Consider the following 15,792-nt stretch of genomic DNA (forward strand, 5'->3'; position numbering starts at 1 on the left):
GCCCTCTCCTGTTCACTGCACAGAATGTACTGAAATGACCCTCAAAAGGAACGCAAAGTGGTGTTGGATAAAACTAACAACTAGAGATTGTTCGCTCTTTATTATAAAGGTTTCTTAAGCCAGGAAATTAAAACCGATTTTAATCAAGATGGCAATCCATAGTAATTTTAATTTGGTTTGTTTTAGATAGAAGCTATTCCAGAGAAGTTTTGAAGTCTTTATTTAAACATTAAACTGGTAGTTGACTTTTCTGAATATTGTTTTCATTATTACCTAAATTGTAATAATCTATTTTGTACAATAAAATATTTTAAAACATTAAAATAAAACATTTTAAATATATAAAAATAAAACATTTTAAAACATTAAAAATAACAATCATATATGTTAAATTTTAATATTAGCTAAAGCATTCTCAGGAAATTGATTTCTCTCCAATGAATCCAAATTTAGAAACACTCAAAAAGAAGCAAGTAGGGGCTTCCCTGGTGGCGCAGTGGTTAAGAATCTTGCCTGCAAATGCAGGGGACACGGATTCGAGCCCTGGTCCGGGATGATCCCACATGCCGCAGAGCAACTAAGCCCGTGCAACACAACTACTGAGCCTGCACTCTAGAGCCCGCGAGCCAGAACTACTGAGCCCATGAGCCACAACTACTGAAGCCCACGCGCCCTAGAGCCCGTGCTCTGCAACAAGAGAAGCCACCGCAATGAGAAGCCTGTGCACCACAATGAAGAGTAGCCCCCCCTCACCGCAACTAGAGAAAGCCCGCGCGCACCAACACAGCCAAAAATAAATATAATTAATAATTAATTAAAAAAAAAAAAAGCAAGTGGAAGACAAAAGTTAACAGAAATTAGTCTTCCTTTGGAATTTTACCGAAGCACAGATAAAAGAAAATAAAGGAACTTTTCAAAAGGTTCTTTTCATCTCTAAATTTCAGAATCTGAAAACATATCCACCAGAATTCCGTATTTCCAAAAAGTATTTTTCTTCTGCTCTTGGAATCAACTATAAATCAATAACACTGGTGTGTTAACGCAATTGTCTTCCCCAGATTTCTGTGGCTAGGAACTGCATTGTAGTCTAGGATGAGAATCCGCATCTTATGCTCATTCATCTTAAAGAGATCTTTAAGAAGCAGGTTCTTCTCTGCCAACACTATTTTTAAGAAGCCCAATTCCCCTACCAACCAACTAAAGATAACTCCTTCTTTAAAGTTATTTATAACTGCTTCTGAAAATTAACATTTATTAACTTTAATGGCAAGGCAAAGAACTAGCTGCTATCTTTTGTAAAATACACCCATTATTCACTTTGAGACAGGTTTTGTTCAAATCACGCTCTTATGGACAAATGGCTCCCCTTGTCTTCCCTTCTCTTTAAAGACACATCCTCGGATCTGCTAGTTCACCTGTGTATTAGGGGCCCAACAAGGGTTCTGTGGCAGATCCCTAGTTCTGGAGACTTCATCGTTCTACATCACTGTTGGTGGCCTAAATTAATGGAACAAGTACAGATCAGGAAAACACTGCACAAACTCAAAGTGCACAGTGCAAATGACGGCCTGTGGGAGATGATGCTTGTGTATTTTGGCTTTGTGTAAACATTCTTCCACATCTGTACACGCCTCCTGTGGAAGCCAATAAATTGTCCTTGTTAGCTTATTTTTCATGCACTAAGAAGTGTTTCTGGACTCATAGTATCTTTAAGTCCTCATCCCTGATATTCTTTACCAATACACCCATATCAATTTACAAAGTATATTCCTTCCACATGTATTAAATATAGAATATTTTAATCTTCAACAAAATGACAAATCCTATAATCAGTTTACCCACATGTCCAAGTCTGCTTGGAGCATATCCTGGGGTGTGGAGGCTCTGTCTTCTCAGCTGGAAAATGAGGGAACCAAATGAGATCATTTTTCAGGTCCTTCCAACTGAAAAATTCAGATTCTAACTGCAAGTAGAGTCTGCAATGGGAGACTCGTCACTTCAGGCCTAAACTCCCGGCCCAATTCTCTCTGGGAAAGAGAGAACATCGTCTGCAGAAATACAGCAAGAGAGTAGCAAGGCCACATTTTGGTCAGGCCACATAGTTACTTCTAGAAAATAACACAACCAGTAATGATACTACTAACTCTAGAAAGTAATTTACCACAATCACCATTAATGATTACTTTAGATGACAGTATTAAAGAATATCACTTGTGTCATTTAAGCAGAAGACTGTAATCATTTGTTTTTATTCCCTAAATTTTGTATCATTTAGCAATAAACTAACTTTGAGAGGTAATCATGTACATATTATAGAAATATATTTTTTGTTTGTTTTTTTTTTTAAACTAAATGATTAGTCTTAAATAGAACCCAGAATTACATAAGAGCCCCTTCCTGGTAGAGCCTCTTCAAAGGACTAAAATCAAACAAGCAGCAGGTTGGGCTTCCCTGGCAGCACAGTGATTAAGAATCCACCTGCCAATGCAGGCGACACAGGTTCAAGCCCTGGTCCGGGAAGATCCCACATGCCACGGAGCAACTAAGCCCGTGCGCCACAACTACTGAGCCTGCGCGCCTAGAGCCCATGCTCCACAAAAGAATCCACCGCAATGAGAAGCCCACGCTCACTGCAACGAGAAAGCCCGTGTACAGCAACAAAGACCCAACACAGCCAAAAATAAAATTAATTAATTATTTTAAAAAAACAAAAACATGAAGCAGGTTGAGGGACGGGGGTGTGGGTTCAATCCCTGGTCAGGGAAGTTCTCCATGCCCCGCGGTGCGGCCCAAAAAAAAAAAAAAAAAATGAAGCAGTTTGGGAATCGCATAGGAATGCAAAATGTTAAAATAGCTGTATTTCCTTTGCACAACTGCTTACCTTTCATTATCAAAGTATCAAAGCAGAAATCAAGGAATCACAGAATTACAGGGTTAAAGCAAGTTTACATGCTCTTCCACTCAACTCTACATAGAGGATTTGTTTTTGTTACATATTGTTTATATGTTGGGGAGATTTTGCTTCTGTTGTTTATTTTCTAGTTTACATATAGCAATATAAATCTTATTAAATGTATCTTCTCCCTTAAATAAGAGTTTGCATCTCTTATCCAAACTGGCTGTTAATTTCTAAATGTGAATGCCTTACTAGGAGGACAGAGTTAAACTATATAGGTAGGGTAAAATATTTTACATTGCTGCTGAGAAAAAATTTCAACACACAAGTACAAGTCTGGGGACTGGCAATGATTACGAGCACTTTCACTTGATTAATATACCATTTCAGTTGAGACTCACCAAAGAAAGTAACTACTGGGGTTCTACCCAATACAATAAAAGATAATTGGTCAGCTAATATTCAACTCAACTATACTTATTTTTGACTGATTTATAATGTTAAGTGAATGCTGACCTTCCAAAATCAAAGGTGAATGTTCACATTTTCTTTTTTAACTGAAAAACTGTGTAGAATAAATCCTTTATACTAGTTTATGAGAAACTGAACACGTCATCTCTCCCTCCCCTCCCTACATCTCCCTCTTTCCATCTCTCTCCCTGTCTCGTCCCCCTCCTTCCCCCACTCCTCTCCCATCTTTCTCTCTTCTTCTTTCCCCAACCCCTCAGAAATACAGCTTGCTTTTAAAATGTTGCCTTCACTTGCCACAAATAATCTGTACTCTTACTTGCAAATGGTTATTTCGCCCTGGACGGTCCTGGGATTTATCAGGCAGGCAAGGTTTCTGCTTCATTGAAGAAACTTGCTGCCCACTGTTACACGGCTCTGACAGGAGAATCACCCTCAGCAGTTTTACCAAAACACAGAAGTTTCTTTGAAGAGCAGCTCATTTCTTACCTGTTTTATTTTTACTACCACGCAAAAGGAAAGTTTCAAACTGTAACTGAATGTTAGCTAAACCTCCATCTGCCCTGCAGTCTATTACCCAAGACTCCACATGGCAGCAATGCAACCTGCAACACTTTGAATGAGCCTCACTTCACAGGACAACACTAGGCAACAATAAAGGTAACAAGTTAATTTTTATGCCTTGATAAGTTATTTTAAAATCTAAAAAATTTCACATAAACTGTTTCCCCTCCACGTAGGGCTCTGAACTTTGCTTCTGCATGTTAATATCATCCACATTATCATTTTCATGTTTATTTGAAAATAAAATTTCTACTCTTTACATGACAGAAAATTGGAATATAAAATTTTGAACTGGATAATTTTATTTCAAAACGCTAGCTTGTGGGTGGGGATAGAAAGTTTTATTTCTGCTTAAAAATTATACATGTACTCCCTCTTGAAATACTGGTATAACTGCAACACTTTATGATGTGTGGGTAAATACCTCCCAGCAAGACACAACATGCACCCATTTAGCAAAACATCTGCTGACCCCTGGAACTCACCAAATATATGCAAGCATCAAATCTAAAAAAAACCAGGATTTTTAATTTACAGCATTTTGTATGTTAATACTTTATTTTCCCCTTACGGATCTCATATTTATTTATGTGCACTTTGCTCCTTTTAACCTGGTGGCAGCACTGTGAAATATCACAGGTCTTTTACCCCGTATTTCTCTAACAAGCCAACCAGGTACAAACAGGATTTTTATATCTGTTTGTAAATTTTAGTTGGGAGCAGTTGAGTTGAAAGAAGGAAAAAATAAAAAGCCAAATACATTTGTGTAAGGTTTAGTTCACATCACTCATACAATACTGTGCTGTTGGCATGTGTCTGGATAAACAAGCTTCAAAAAGAAATTACTGCAGTGTAAAAAGAGTTTCCCTGAATTCATGTGCTTTTTACTGTTCCCAAGTCTCGTAATGGCTTTTAAAATTTTTTCAGACTCTTAGAGCTGTGGGCCCCATATTGTGATAGGATACGTTTCTCTACCCTGCTCCCTAGAGTAGAGCTGGAGGGACGGGAAGTTGAGACAACGTGGCACCATTCTAGTCTAGAAGAGGCCAAGCTTGAGAGATTCACTTTTGTTGCCAGAAAAAAAGGAACATGAGAAATTAAAGTGTCAAAGAGGCTGGGGAGTTTAAGCCTGAGAAGGAAACCCACAAATTAAATGACTAAACAAATAGGCAGGTCAAATCTATTCATCCAACAGATTATAAGAGTGCCTATTACACCAAGCACTACCCTAGGCACCAGAGATGCAGCACAGAACAAAGTCAGCACTTCCATGGAGTTATACTGTGGATTATAATCTCCAGAGTATGGCTGTTGCCTTGATGCTCTCCAAATTATGCCCATTTTTCCAGAATAGGCCTGCTCTGAAACCTTTCAGTCTTCAGGTAGCTTCAGGCAAATTCTCATTTAGTGGAAGAGAAAGGGGCCTAACAAGAACATACAATCCACTGTCACAGAGCAAAACCTTTTCCTCTAGGAATATGTTGTAGTCTCTATTTCTTAATTGTATATAAAATAACTAGTCACCTCTACTGACAACCTCCCAAAGCACACGTTGAATTGACCTCACCAGCTGGGGAGTGTGGATTCTACCAGTATCAAGACACAGAGCAAGAGCAACCAGAAATAGTAAACTAAAGCCCAACAATTTTCAAGGAGTGGGAGAAGAAATCTCTTCCTAAGGGGAGCCTGCTCTAGTCCATGCTTATCTCCACGTCTTTTACTGATAGGTCCCTCTGACACTAGCTTCTTACTGCCCTCTGCTGGTTAGGTCTGAACTCAAGTCTTTTAAAGCTGACCTGTTGTATCCAAGTGCTATTTTACTAGACAAGTAAATAAATTCACATGTTCACAAAACATTCAAAAATTTTTATATTAATGCTACTTAAAATTATCCCTAAGACTATCTTGTACCATTCTTTCATTTCTTTAATTAAGAATGTTTTCTTACTACAAAAGCAATACATATTAAAGAAAAAAAAAGCAAAAGGAAAACCAAAATACCCACCTTTCCAGAAGTAACCATTAAAACCTTAATGTATATCCTTCCAACCTTTCTTCTCTGAAGGCATGTGCCCTTATATAATTTTTTTTTTTTTTACAAAATGTGGTCTTACTGTACATGCTTTAACTATTGCTTTAAAAATACATTGACAAATACCCTTCCATTCTGTCCATTTTTATGGCAACGTAATACCCCATTATGTAAATGTATCACATTTTACCTAATTGTTCCCCTCCTTCAACCAACAAGTCCTGTTAAGAGTTCTGCAGTAAGCATACTTATAGCTATAACCATTCTTTCATTTGTAATTGGTCAATGAATGGGTTAATTAAATTGATGCTTTACAATTTTTCTCACCCTTTATCATCAGAAAATGCAAGGTTAACAGAACCTCCCGGGTTGTTAGGGCCACAGAATAACCACCAGTCTCCACCTTCACGTTTCATAACTCAAGTTTAGTTCCTAAAGAGGAAACCCGAGACTCAGCTTCTACCTATAAAAGCACTTCTGTCTCTACTCTTGTTCATCCCCTTCCCAAAGCCAATTTGCCACTGAAAACAAATTGGAAATGCGGTGATGAAAGTGGTCAGTGAACAAGGAGCAAAAGAAATGCCAAGAAACGACACTCTTAAGGCATGTTTCATACAAACTAAGAGAGCTTAAAAGATTGCCCCTTTAGTGCAGGTCTTAATAATTCCTAGGGTCACCCACCTCCCTCATTTCTAAGCCTTTTCTAGCAAAAGCCAGGTTGTAATGCAACTTTCATCAGCAGACTGCGACTCGGCCCTGTATGTTTTGGGTAAAAAAACTGGCTGATACATCTCACTTGGGATACGATAAAGTTTGAATTTAGGTGTGCTTATGCCATTTGAAGTGTAAGCCACTGTTTTTTAAAAAGGACTGATTTTTGCCTGGGGAGCACCAGTACCACCAAGCCTTCTGAACACTGATGTGTTAATATTTATGTAGCCCAAGCCCTAAATACCTGATCACCCTCTGTACAATTAATCTTCAATTTTGACTGTGACCACCCCTCTGCCCCCAGCACCTGACCACTGGCAATGAGTCAAGACTTCATCCAACAGTTTCTCTCTGGGAGGCTGGGGAAGCCTGGTGGCATCTCTTGGGCACCTGCCTAGCCCAGCCATGATGCCTCCATTGCTCCTGCAAGAAATTACTCCTGCAAATTCCGTATTGCCTTGTGGACTGAGTGTTATGAGGACCCTAGCTGGGAGGACAATGCCCTACCCCACTGAGCCATCACCCTGCCCCACCCTCAGCCTGGAATGAAGGCTGTGATCTTACTTCCCCTCCTTGGTTAAATATCCTCTCCTTCCTCCTCTATCTATGAAGAGGGCAGGAAGACGCAAAGCTTGCTCGTGCTTAACGTATTCCTTGAGCCCAACTTTTTGTACTCTCATCTACAAAGAAAAAAAAAATTCAAGCTCCATTTTAAGGGCTAGATTAATCTTCAGTAAGACAGATGTTTCCACATTTCTAGGGTTTATAACACCTCTGCCTATGTTTTCATTGCCTCAACAATCCAATTTAAGATGGACAAATTCTTGTTTTTAATGGACACCAACCTAATATAGCCTTTTTACATACAATTTTTCTATGGATGTCCCGATTATTTTCAAAAGAATTTAAAGTGGTTTACCAAAAATACATATAATAGAAATTTTAATGAAATCAGGACCAGACAAAAATTTTAACGTGTAAGAGTTAAGAACAAAGAAAATGGATTTGGCTTGGAGGTTTTCTTGCAACCCAGTGAAAGGGGAGTCTCATGAGGGATGCCCTCAAACTATTATTTTCCCCAGTAAGAGAAAGAAGACATCTGCTTCTGCCCTGGCACCTCTGCATGGATGGGCTCCCTCATGAATCCCATACAAGCTATAGACAAGTCACAACTTCAAGGCTAAAGCTACGTTCCTTTGAGCTGGGTTTTGAAGACTGCCAGGTAGACAAAAAAGAAAGGTACTTCAGGCAAAGGCAGAAAGAGCTAACAGATTCAGTCATGAAGAAAAGGATAATCACTTCACTGCAACTGAGCAGTGCGGATGAAAAACTGGGGCCATTGCCACCTGGAGTCTACAGGCTATATAAAAGGCAGAGGTAGGAGCAAAGGACATCCAAGGGCTCTGGCTTGGGAAATCGACAGAAGTAACACAAAAAAATGTTAACACTTGGTGCAGAGCTTGGCATACATTAGCAGGTCAATAGCTCTTCCCCTTCCTCTCACAAAAAGCACTGACCTTAAGGGGAAGATAAAATTCACTTTGAGGCACACAAAACTTGAAGGTTTTCATGGGGTGCTGTCTAGTGCACACCATTAGTGTAGCGCTGATCAAAGACAAAGTGGAAACTGTCCCAGGCTGGCCTTAGAGAAGTAAATAGGACCAGCCTGAACTCTGAAACTATGACAATAGAAGGGGTGGGCAGAGGGAGAAACAAGGGACTGAGGGACAGCGTGGCAAAGGCCAAAGTAGACCACAAATAAATTTTTCTAAAAAGTCAGGAAGAGGTCAAAAGAAAAAGGTCATTAAGAAGCTAGTTTGACCATAAGTGTCTTGGTGACCATAACATTCTAGCAGACAGAAGCCAGAAAACACACTAAAAGTGAATTTTCAACAATGGACTCAGCCAGGTAGTACTTACAGTAAGATAGGGTCAAGAGTAGAATATTCCTTTAAGTGTGTTTTGTAGCTCAGCTGACAGCAGATATGTAAATCGCGAAAAATCAATGCTGATGTAATCCCAAATCAGGTAACATTCAGCAAACAGATTAGCTTCACAAAGTCTTCCCAGCACTAATTTCAAAAAGGGGTGACTATGAAAATGCACTTTGCTGTAATCCAACAGTTTTCCCTAGCTTGAATTACACAATTTCCCATAAAGGATCAAACAAAAATATGGTTTTTCCACTGCATCAACAGACTCAAACAGCACCAAATACAGCATAGGGACTCAAAATGTTAAGTAGACAGTGATATAAAGAAATCACAATTAAAAGCAAACTAAATTCATTTTCCCTTCACATGTGCCCTGTAACTGTATAGTAAGACAGGCAAACCAGGTCAGAGCAACTACCCCAGTTGGCAATTTACGAGGGATTCCAATTTTAAGACTTCCATTAGTCCTAACTGGCCCAACATTTCATACTCATACAAACAAACCCAACTTGATCCAGGCTTGAAGAACATGGGTCACCATTACTTCTCCCTACTGAGTTTCTAGAGGGACTAGAAATACACGGAAGCACATCTTGTTTCTGTGCCTAATATTTAGGTAAATAAGACACTCTGACCTTCCCTAATGGGCATGTGCGTAAGCACACCTGGACTTCATGTACCTTCTAGTGTCCCACAGCCTAAATCCAATCCAGCTTTAGGATTTTAAATTATTGACACCCACACTTGACTAGCCTCAACCCATTTCTCTAGGTTCTAGGATGGCCTCGTCATAGTCGTGATAAATGTCCACACCCAAGAAACCCGGTCACCAATACCTCACTGTAAGCCTATCTTTACTTGGGCTCTTCTACTTGCCAACACTGAAGTTACTTACTGGTTGGGAGAATAGGCTTTCACTTAGAACCAGGTGACAGATAGCATGCTTCCAGTTATTTTTCAATGAATATCTTTTGTTCTTCATTAACAGGGACCTTACTTTACTGCCCCAAATAAAAAACCAGAGATGAGGAACGAGAGCCCAGTTTTTTTATTTGATCATTTCTTGCATTTGAAGTACTCCTCGATGACATCCTTGGCCTGAGACTCTTTGCCATAGTCCTAAAAAAAACATACGCGATTTTACTAAAATTGAGAAACTCCACTAAGTTGTTAGCACTAGTTATAATATAGCTTTTAAAAAAATCAGCACAGCTCGTGAAAATGCTTCCCACCATTAAAATGTCTTATAGCCATTTTCAGGGACCTTAAAGACTTCAATGTCTATAAGGCTCGTAACATGGCTTTCTTCTTGCCAGCATTTTCTAAATTTCTGCAGAAACACATTCAGGTAAGCAGATTCATTGTCTGGCTTAATTATGGCTTATTTCCCTTTCCTGCAAGGCAGAAGGCTTTTTCTAAGTCTGCTGAAGATTACGCATTTTTTGCTTCGAAGAGATTCTTGACGTAACTCACAGTGAAGCGCGTCTACCCAGCGCAGCCTTCGCCCCGCACACAGGTACCGACTTACCTTGACCACCACACAGCTGCAGCCAACCACTTTACGGGGTTTTCCCTCTCTGTCAATTTTACAGAGGCCTACCCATTCCCCTAGTTTCTTGTTGTCATCAACCTATCAGGGGGAATAAAAACAAAGATGACCACACTCCAAGGCTTTCATGCTATTGATAACACAGTACATTATATGAAAGGCAGCTGTAGTCAGAGAGGGTGACATGGCAGTTTCCTCATATCAGTTCAGTAGAGGGAGCCAGTTGTCATCATACACAGCACCAAGACCCCCTATCAACACCCTACCTATGTTTTGTTCTGTATCAACATAAAATTAGCATTTAATTCTGCAGGAATAAAAATGTTTCTAGAACTAGCTTTAGCATAGCCAAGAATGCCAAGTTTGTGACGCTCTTCACACCTGCAGAAAACAAAGAGCTCGTTACAAAATTTGCTCTGGTATGACAAAAATCATTACGGATAGCATTTATGTGGACACATGTCCCTAACTGGCCCAATTTGCATTAAGCTAATTTGCCTTTCAAAAAACCAAATTCAGCGAGAAACTTACCTTAATCAGGTTGATCTGGTGCTCAGCACAAAGGGCCTCCACCAGCTTGACATACATTGGCTCGTCACAGTTGGATGCAAGCACACAGAGATGGGCTTGGCGCCTGAAATGCAAATCGAACAGCAGACGCTAAAATTCACATCTAAATCCACTACTGTGCTTTAGAAGAGTTATCTTTGCACTGGCTACACTGGCAAAACATAAGCAGCCACTGAAGAACGCACCTTTAGTTTGATGTAGCTACCACCGAGTATATATTCCTTAACTTCATCTACAGAATCACCCCGTCTTCAGTAACTCTTAAAACTTCAAATTTTATATATAGGAACTAGTTTACTAAGTTGTTACCTGTTACTAGCCCAGACCCTTAATATTGCAGAGTATTTTCAAGGTACAAATAGTAGACTCGTACCAGGAACTTTCCAACAAGTGCTGTTTTCACTGGATTCAACTGGCCAACCTACAAATTGAATACACTTAAATTTACCTAACTTAGTAACCCTTTCATGACATTTAAGTTCAGCTCTAATAGTTAACAGTTGTTTTGCCAATGTTACCCACCCAGAGACCTGAGTAAATTTACAATTATCCCACATCCACACTGATCTCCAGAACTACTGTACAAAGTTCATACCAAAACCAGATGTTTCTACCACGTTAATACAATGCTTTTAATTTGCAAAGTGCTAAATAAAGGTTCCCACCTATCCCCTAAATAGCAGTGAAATTAGGCCCAAAAGCTACAGGTTTGTCAGACTGTTAGTTTTCACTCATAAAAGGAGTGAAGGGGTATCCGACAATTTAAGTCATCATTCAAACACTGTAGTTTTACTTTAAGAATCAAGTGCTCATCCCCATTCCAAACCCACACACTTTAAGTGGGCCATTAGAGATCTGAGTTCTGATACCTTTTCCTAGGTTTCTTGTAGAACGGATGCCATTCAGAACCTTTGTGCTAACACCATGAACTTCACGCTTTCTTCCCTCGGCTGCAGTTTTGTTCCGGTTCCAACACCCCACAGTACTGAGACTGATACACGTACTTGTCTAAGGCTTTGGCAGCTTCGCGAATTCCACGTGCTAGGCCATCGTGGATGAGGGCGGTCTTCAGCACCTCTTGCAAAGCAGTATTAACGTCCATTACACCTCCAGCAGCAATGCTGAAACACAAAAAATTAAGCTATTATGAAGTTCCCGCACACCATCTAACGCCTTGCACTTGGCAGTCATCAGCAAGGTAGGTCAGACGCGCTTAAGGCGCCACGGCCGACCCAGAGCCCGCACTGCCGGCTCGAAGCCCACGCCTGGGCCGCACCACCACCCCGGGCCCTGGGCTCACCCTTCCTCGGCCATGGCGGTGGGTTACGGGTGGAGCCGAATCTTGAGTGCACTACAAAATAAAAAGCAAAAAACTGGTTAATAAAAAGATTCAATTTAGGCACTGATACTCATCTCCAATCCGAGGCAAAAAACAGCGAGCCACGTTCCGTAACCACCACCCTGCCTTTCCTCCACTCACCCCGCGCCTCCGCCTCCGCGCGGCTCCGCGGCGGCAGGGAAAGAGGCCGAACGTACTCCCAAGACGGTATTTAAGGGTTTCCCAGGACCCCTAAGCGCATGTGCACTCCCTTCTGTGCAAGAGCTGGCTCTGGCAGTGCCGGGCCTCGAGAATTTCTGTTTCCGGATTGAGGCGGTTCTGAGACAGGGGTCCTGCTAGCCTTCTAGCAGGACCGGGCATGACTCTGTTCGGCGGTCATTGGACCGCACAACAGGCACTAACGCGGGTAGCCTACCAACGTCATTCCCCGCCAGGGGCGTGGCCCGCGGAGGCCCAGACAACTCGTCCTACGTAGCGCGAGAAGGGCCAAGCTTTTCTGTCTGCGCGATCTTGTAAGGCCCGCGGACCCCAGGTTCTGTCGGAACAGCAGTTTTAACCCTTTCTGACACTATAATTGTAATTTCCTGTCGACCCCACTAACTGGGCCTCCCTGAGCTGCACACTCTCTCCCTTCACTTTTAAGTCATTCTGAATGTTCATGAATTTTTCATTCTGTGGGTGATCTTCGCCCGCGCGCGCGTCTCTGTTTTCATGAAACGAAAGCTCGCTACTTCTGAGCGCATTGCAAATTCCACTTTCCCGGCGACTGTTAGTTAAGTGTAACCTCTGGCCCGCCCGGTGGTTGGTTACGGTTTCCTAATATAGTTAGTTCTAAAAGAAGGTTTGTTTGTTTTCTTTTTCTTTTTTAACACTAAATTGTCCCCTGGATTCGTAACCCCGTCCAAATCGGGATTTAGCAGGTGCATTGAAACACCTGCAATGTACCATACGTAGGGACAGGGTCTGGAAATATAGAGATGAAAACGTAGTATTTGAGAAATCCGGCATTAATTTCGCCTTCCAGGACTGACGGAGTTAGGAGTGCAACCTGAGAAGTCAGTTTTAACTCTGATTTTCCCGGGAAGCAACATTCTGAATTTTGCATTGATTGGCCATTCCCCTCCCAGCACTTCCAACGCAGATACATGAAATACAGCCGAATGTAATCAGTACCGTCCTTTTTCTAGTGTTTTGACTTCCTCTTCTGACAAGTCGCCAAGACAGCAATTAAGCAGTTCATAGGTGCCAGCACTGTGCATACAGTGAACAGCCAAAAGCAAACAGATAACGTTAGATTCTTGAGTGCTGTGAAGAAAGCAAAGATGAGTAACGAGGTAAGAGTGTGAGGTAGAGTTAGCCAGAATAGTGATATACTGGAATTTTAATTAATATTGTTCATTTTTAACTTTTAAGTTTTCATTTTAAAAGTGTTGAAACTGCTTCTTTCCATCCATGACTCATCCTAAAAAGTTGTTCACTTTACTTTTTCATTTAACTATTGAACTTTTGCTTTAAAAAAAAAAAAATACTGCAGGTGGCGCAGTGGTTAAGAGTCCGCCTGCCAATGCAGGGAACACGGGTTCGAGCCCTGGTCCGGGAAGATGCCGCAGAGCAGCTAAGCCCGTGCGCCACAACTACTGAGCCTGTGCTCTAGAGCCCGCATGACTACTGAAGCCCCCGCGCCACAACTAATGAAGCCCAGGCACCTAGACCCCATGCTCCACAGCAAGAGAAGCCACCACAATGAGAAGCCCGCGCACCGCAACAAAGAGTAGTCCCCGCTTGCCGCAACTAGAGAAAGCCCATGCGCAGCAACGAAGACCCAACGTGGCCGAAGATAATAAATAAATAAATTTTAAAAAAATACTGCAGAGTTTATAAAGATGAGAATGTTTATTTCTGCTGCTCTCGTGTTTGTGGTGGGATTAAGATTTGAACCAAAGAGGAGACTACCTAAAGGCCTCAGGGGACGTACAAAGTGGGAAGGTAAGAGAAGGCCTTTAGGCTGTGGCAGCGTTTGAAACTGTCTAAAAAAAAAGAAAGAAACAGAAAAAAGAGAAAGAAAGGATTTCAAACAGGAAGGGTAGAAGGAAAGAAATTATTCTAAGTGAAGGAAAGAGTAAGGCCAAAGGCATGGATGCCTCCTTGTCTTTTTTACCTTAACACGTTTGTATTTTTGCAAGGAAATGTGATAGTGTTTCAGCAGATTTTTCATCTGAAGTTAATCAAAGTTAATATGCTAAGCATATTAGTAGATTTCTAACCCACCCACCCCCAAAAAAAAATCTTAGGGAGGAGGCATGGAATTTGGTAAAGACATGGGAAAATAATCATTGCCAAACAACGTATTTATATAGGGGAAAAATGATTAAATACCTTTTAGACTCAGGTATCATGGGCCTTAATATTTCACCTTAATAAATGCTTTTTCTATCAGTTTGAAACCTCCCTTCTTAGAACTGGAGCTGCATTTTTGTTTTGATGTCCTAGTTATATAACTGGTTCTAATCTCAGGGATAAAGTTAAAGGGCACACTAGTGATTCAAGGATTCTCTAATGTAGATTCTCTTAGTTCACTATTTTAAGGTCACGTCCTCTCAATTTTAGATATTGCCAAAGGTGAAAGACAAACCAAATAGAACATAATAGAGTCACTCTCATACCAGCAGATCATAATACTTAACATAATGTACACAAATGTGTCTGAAATACACATGAAAAATAAATTCTAAAGTTTGTTTTAGAAACAATAATGATAATAATAAGTAATTTTGTTTAGTACTTTCTACATGCCAGTTTATGTGCTAAACTATTATCATGTATTTTCTCCCTTAATCATTAAAATTCCATGTGGTAGTGGTGGTGTTAGCCCCCTTTAACAGGGAAAGAAACTCAGACTTAGAGAGTTGCCCAAGATCACACAGATAGTAAATGTGGAAACTGATATTTGAGCCCAATTGACTTCAAAGCTCATGCTTCTAACCCTTCAGCCATTTGGATGATTGCCCAAATGTGGGAGGGAGATCATAGATTTCAAAGATAACTCTTTGCACCTCACATTTGGCAACGGTATGACTGGTTCCACGTTATTGTGCTAAAAAGTCAAGTAATTGGAGAAAGGGAATATTGGAGTGTTAGAAAAAGAGAGAACAGTAGAAATTTGGGTTTCTGAATCATCTAAGTGTAGATGTATTAGTTAGCTAGGGCTGCCCTAACAAAGTATCACAAACTGGTAGTGTAAACAACAAAGTTATCCTCTCACAGTTTTGAAGGCAGGAAGTTTGAAATTAAGGTATGTGCCGCGTTGGTTACTTCTAAGGCCGTGAGGGGGCATCTGTTCCGTGCCTTCATCTTTATTTTCTGAGGTTTGCCGGCAACCTTGGTGTTTCTTGGCTTGTGGCAGTATAACTCCAATCTTAACATGATGTTCTCCCTGTGTACATATCTGTCTCTGTGTCCAAATTTTTTCCTTTTTATAAGGATACCATTATACTAGATTAGGGGCTCACCCTATGCCAGTATGGCCTCATCTTAATTAATTACATCTAGAACAATTCTATTTCCAAATAAGGTCTTGATATGGGGTGCTGAGGTTGGGACTTTAAGCTTTGTATTTTGGGGGGACACAATTCAACCCACGACAGATGTCAAAAAAGAAGGGGATGTAGAACAGATTAAATGATAGGAAAGATCTTTGAGTTGAACTGCAAAAAGCTTACTTGAAAGAGC

The 15,792-nt window shown here is 40.7% G+C and overlaps 1 protein-coding gene, 1 long non-coding RNA gene, 3 other non-coding genes and 1 pseudogene across 5 annotated transcripts; 1 reads left to right on the forward strand and 5 right to left on the reverse strand.

The window, feature by feature from the left end:
• Positions 1-9,583, reverse strand: part of LOC132375903 (small ribosomal subunit protein uS2-like) — a 28,049-nt pseudogene extending 18,466 nt beyond the window's left edge.
• Positions 9,584-9,635: 52 nt separating this feature from the next.
• RPS12 (ribosomal protein S12) lies at positions 9,636-12,279 on the reverse strand. Its single transcript, XM_059941187.1, has 6 exons — positions 12,205-12,279; positions 12,025-12,075; positions 11,729-11,845; positions 10,686-10,788; positions 10,134-10,235; positions 9,636-9,724 (listed from the first exon to the last, which is right to left on the reverse strand). Exons 2-6 carry the CDS (start codon positions 12,036-12,038, stop codon positions 9,662-9,664), a joined length of 399 nt encoding a protein of 132 aa, XP_059797170.1. The 5' UTR covers positions 12,039-12,075; positions 12,205-12,279; the 3' UTR covers positions 9,636-9,661.
• On the reverse strand, positions 9,848-9,977 carry LOC132376507 (small nucleolar RNA SNORA33). Its single transcript, XR_009506340.1, has one exon. It is a non-coding gene; the product is annotated as a small nucleolar RNA SNORA33 (small nucleolar RNA).
• Positions 10,318-10,394, reverse strand: LOC132376508 (small nucleolar RNA SNORD100). Its single transcript, XR_009506341.1, has one exon. It is a non-coding gene; the product is annotated as a small nucleolar RNA SNORD100 (small nucleolar RNA).
• LOC132376500 (small nucleolar RNA SNORD101) lies at positions 11,432-11,504 on the reverse strand. The gene has a single exon (XR_009506334.1). It is a non-coding gene; the product is annotated as a small nucleolar RNA SNORD101 (small nucleolar RNA).
• A 322-nt stretch (positions 12,280-12,601) lies between the features above and the next one.
• On the forward strand, positions 12,602-13,927 carry LOC132375905 (uncharacterized). Its single transcript, XR_009506156.1, has 3 exons — positions 12,602-12,904; positions 13,251-13,397; positions 13,598-13,927. It is a non-coding gene; the product is annotated as an uncharacterized LOC132375905 (long non-coding RNA).
• The last annotated feature ends 1,865 nt before the right edge of the window (positions 13,928-15,792 follow it).

This window comes from Balaenoptera ricei, chromosome 12 (assembly GCF_028023285.1).
Source record: "Balaenoptera ricei isolate mBalRic1 chromosome 12, mBalRic1.hap2, whole genome shotgun sequence".
Taxonomy (NCBI): domain Eukaryota; kingdom Metazoa; phylum Chordata; class Mammalia; order Artiodactyla; family Balaenopteridae; genus Balaenoptera; species Balaenoptera ricei.

Coding starts and splice junctions, on each gene's coding strand:
- RPS12 (XM_059941187.1), bottom strand. Junction 10,236..10,685: donor ACCAGATCAACCTGATTAAG/GTAAGTTTCTCG, acceptor TCCCCCTGATAG/GTTGATGACAACAAGAAACT. Junction 9,725..10,133: donor GCAGCTGTGTGGTGGTCAAG/GTAAGTCGGTAC, acceptor TGTTTTTTTTAG/GACTATGGCAAAGAGTCTCA.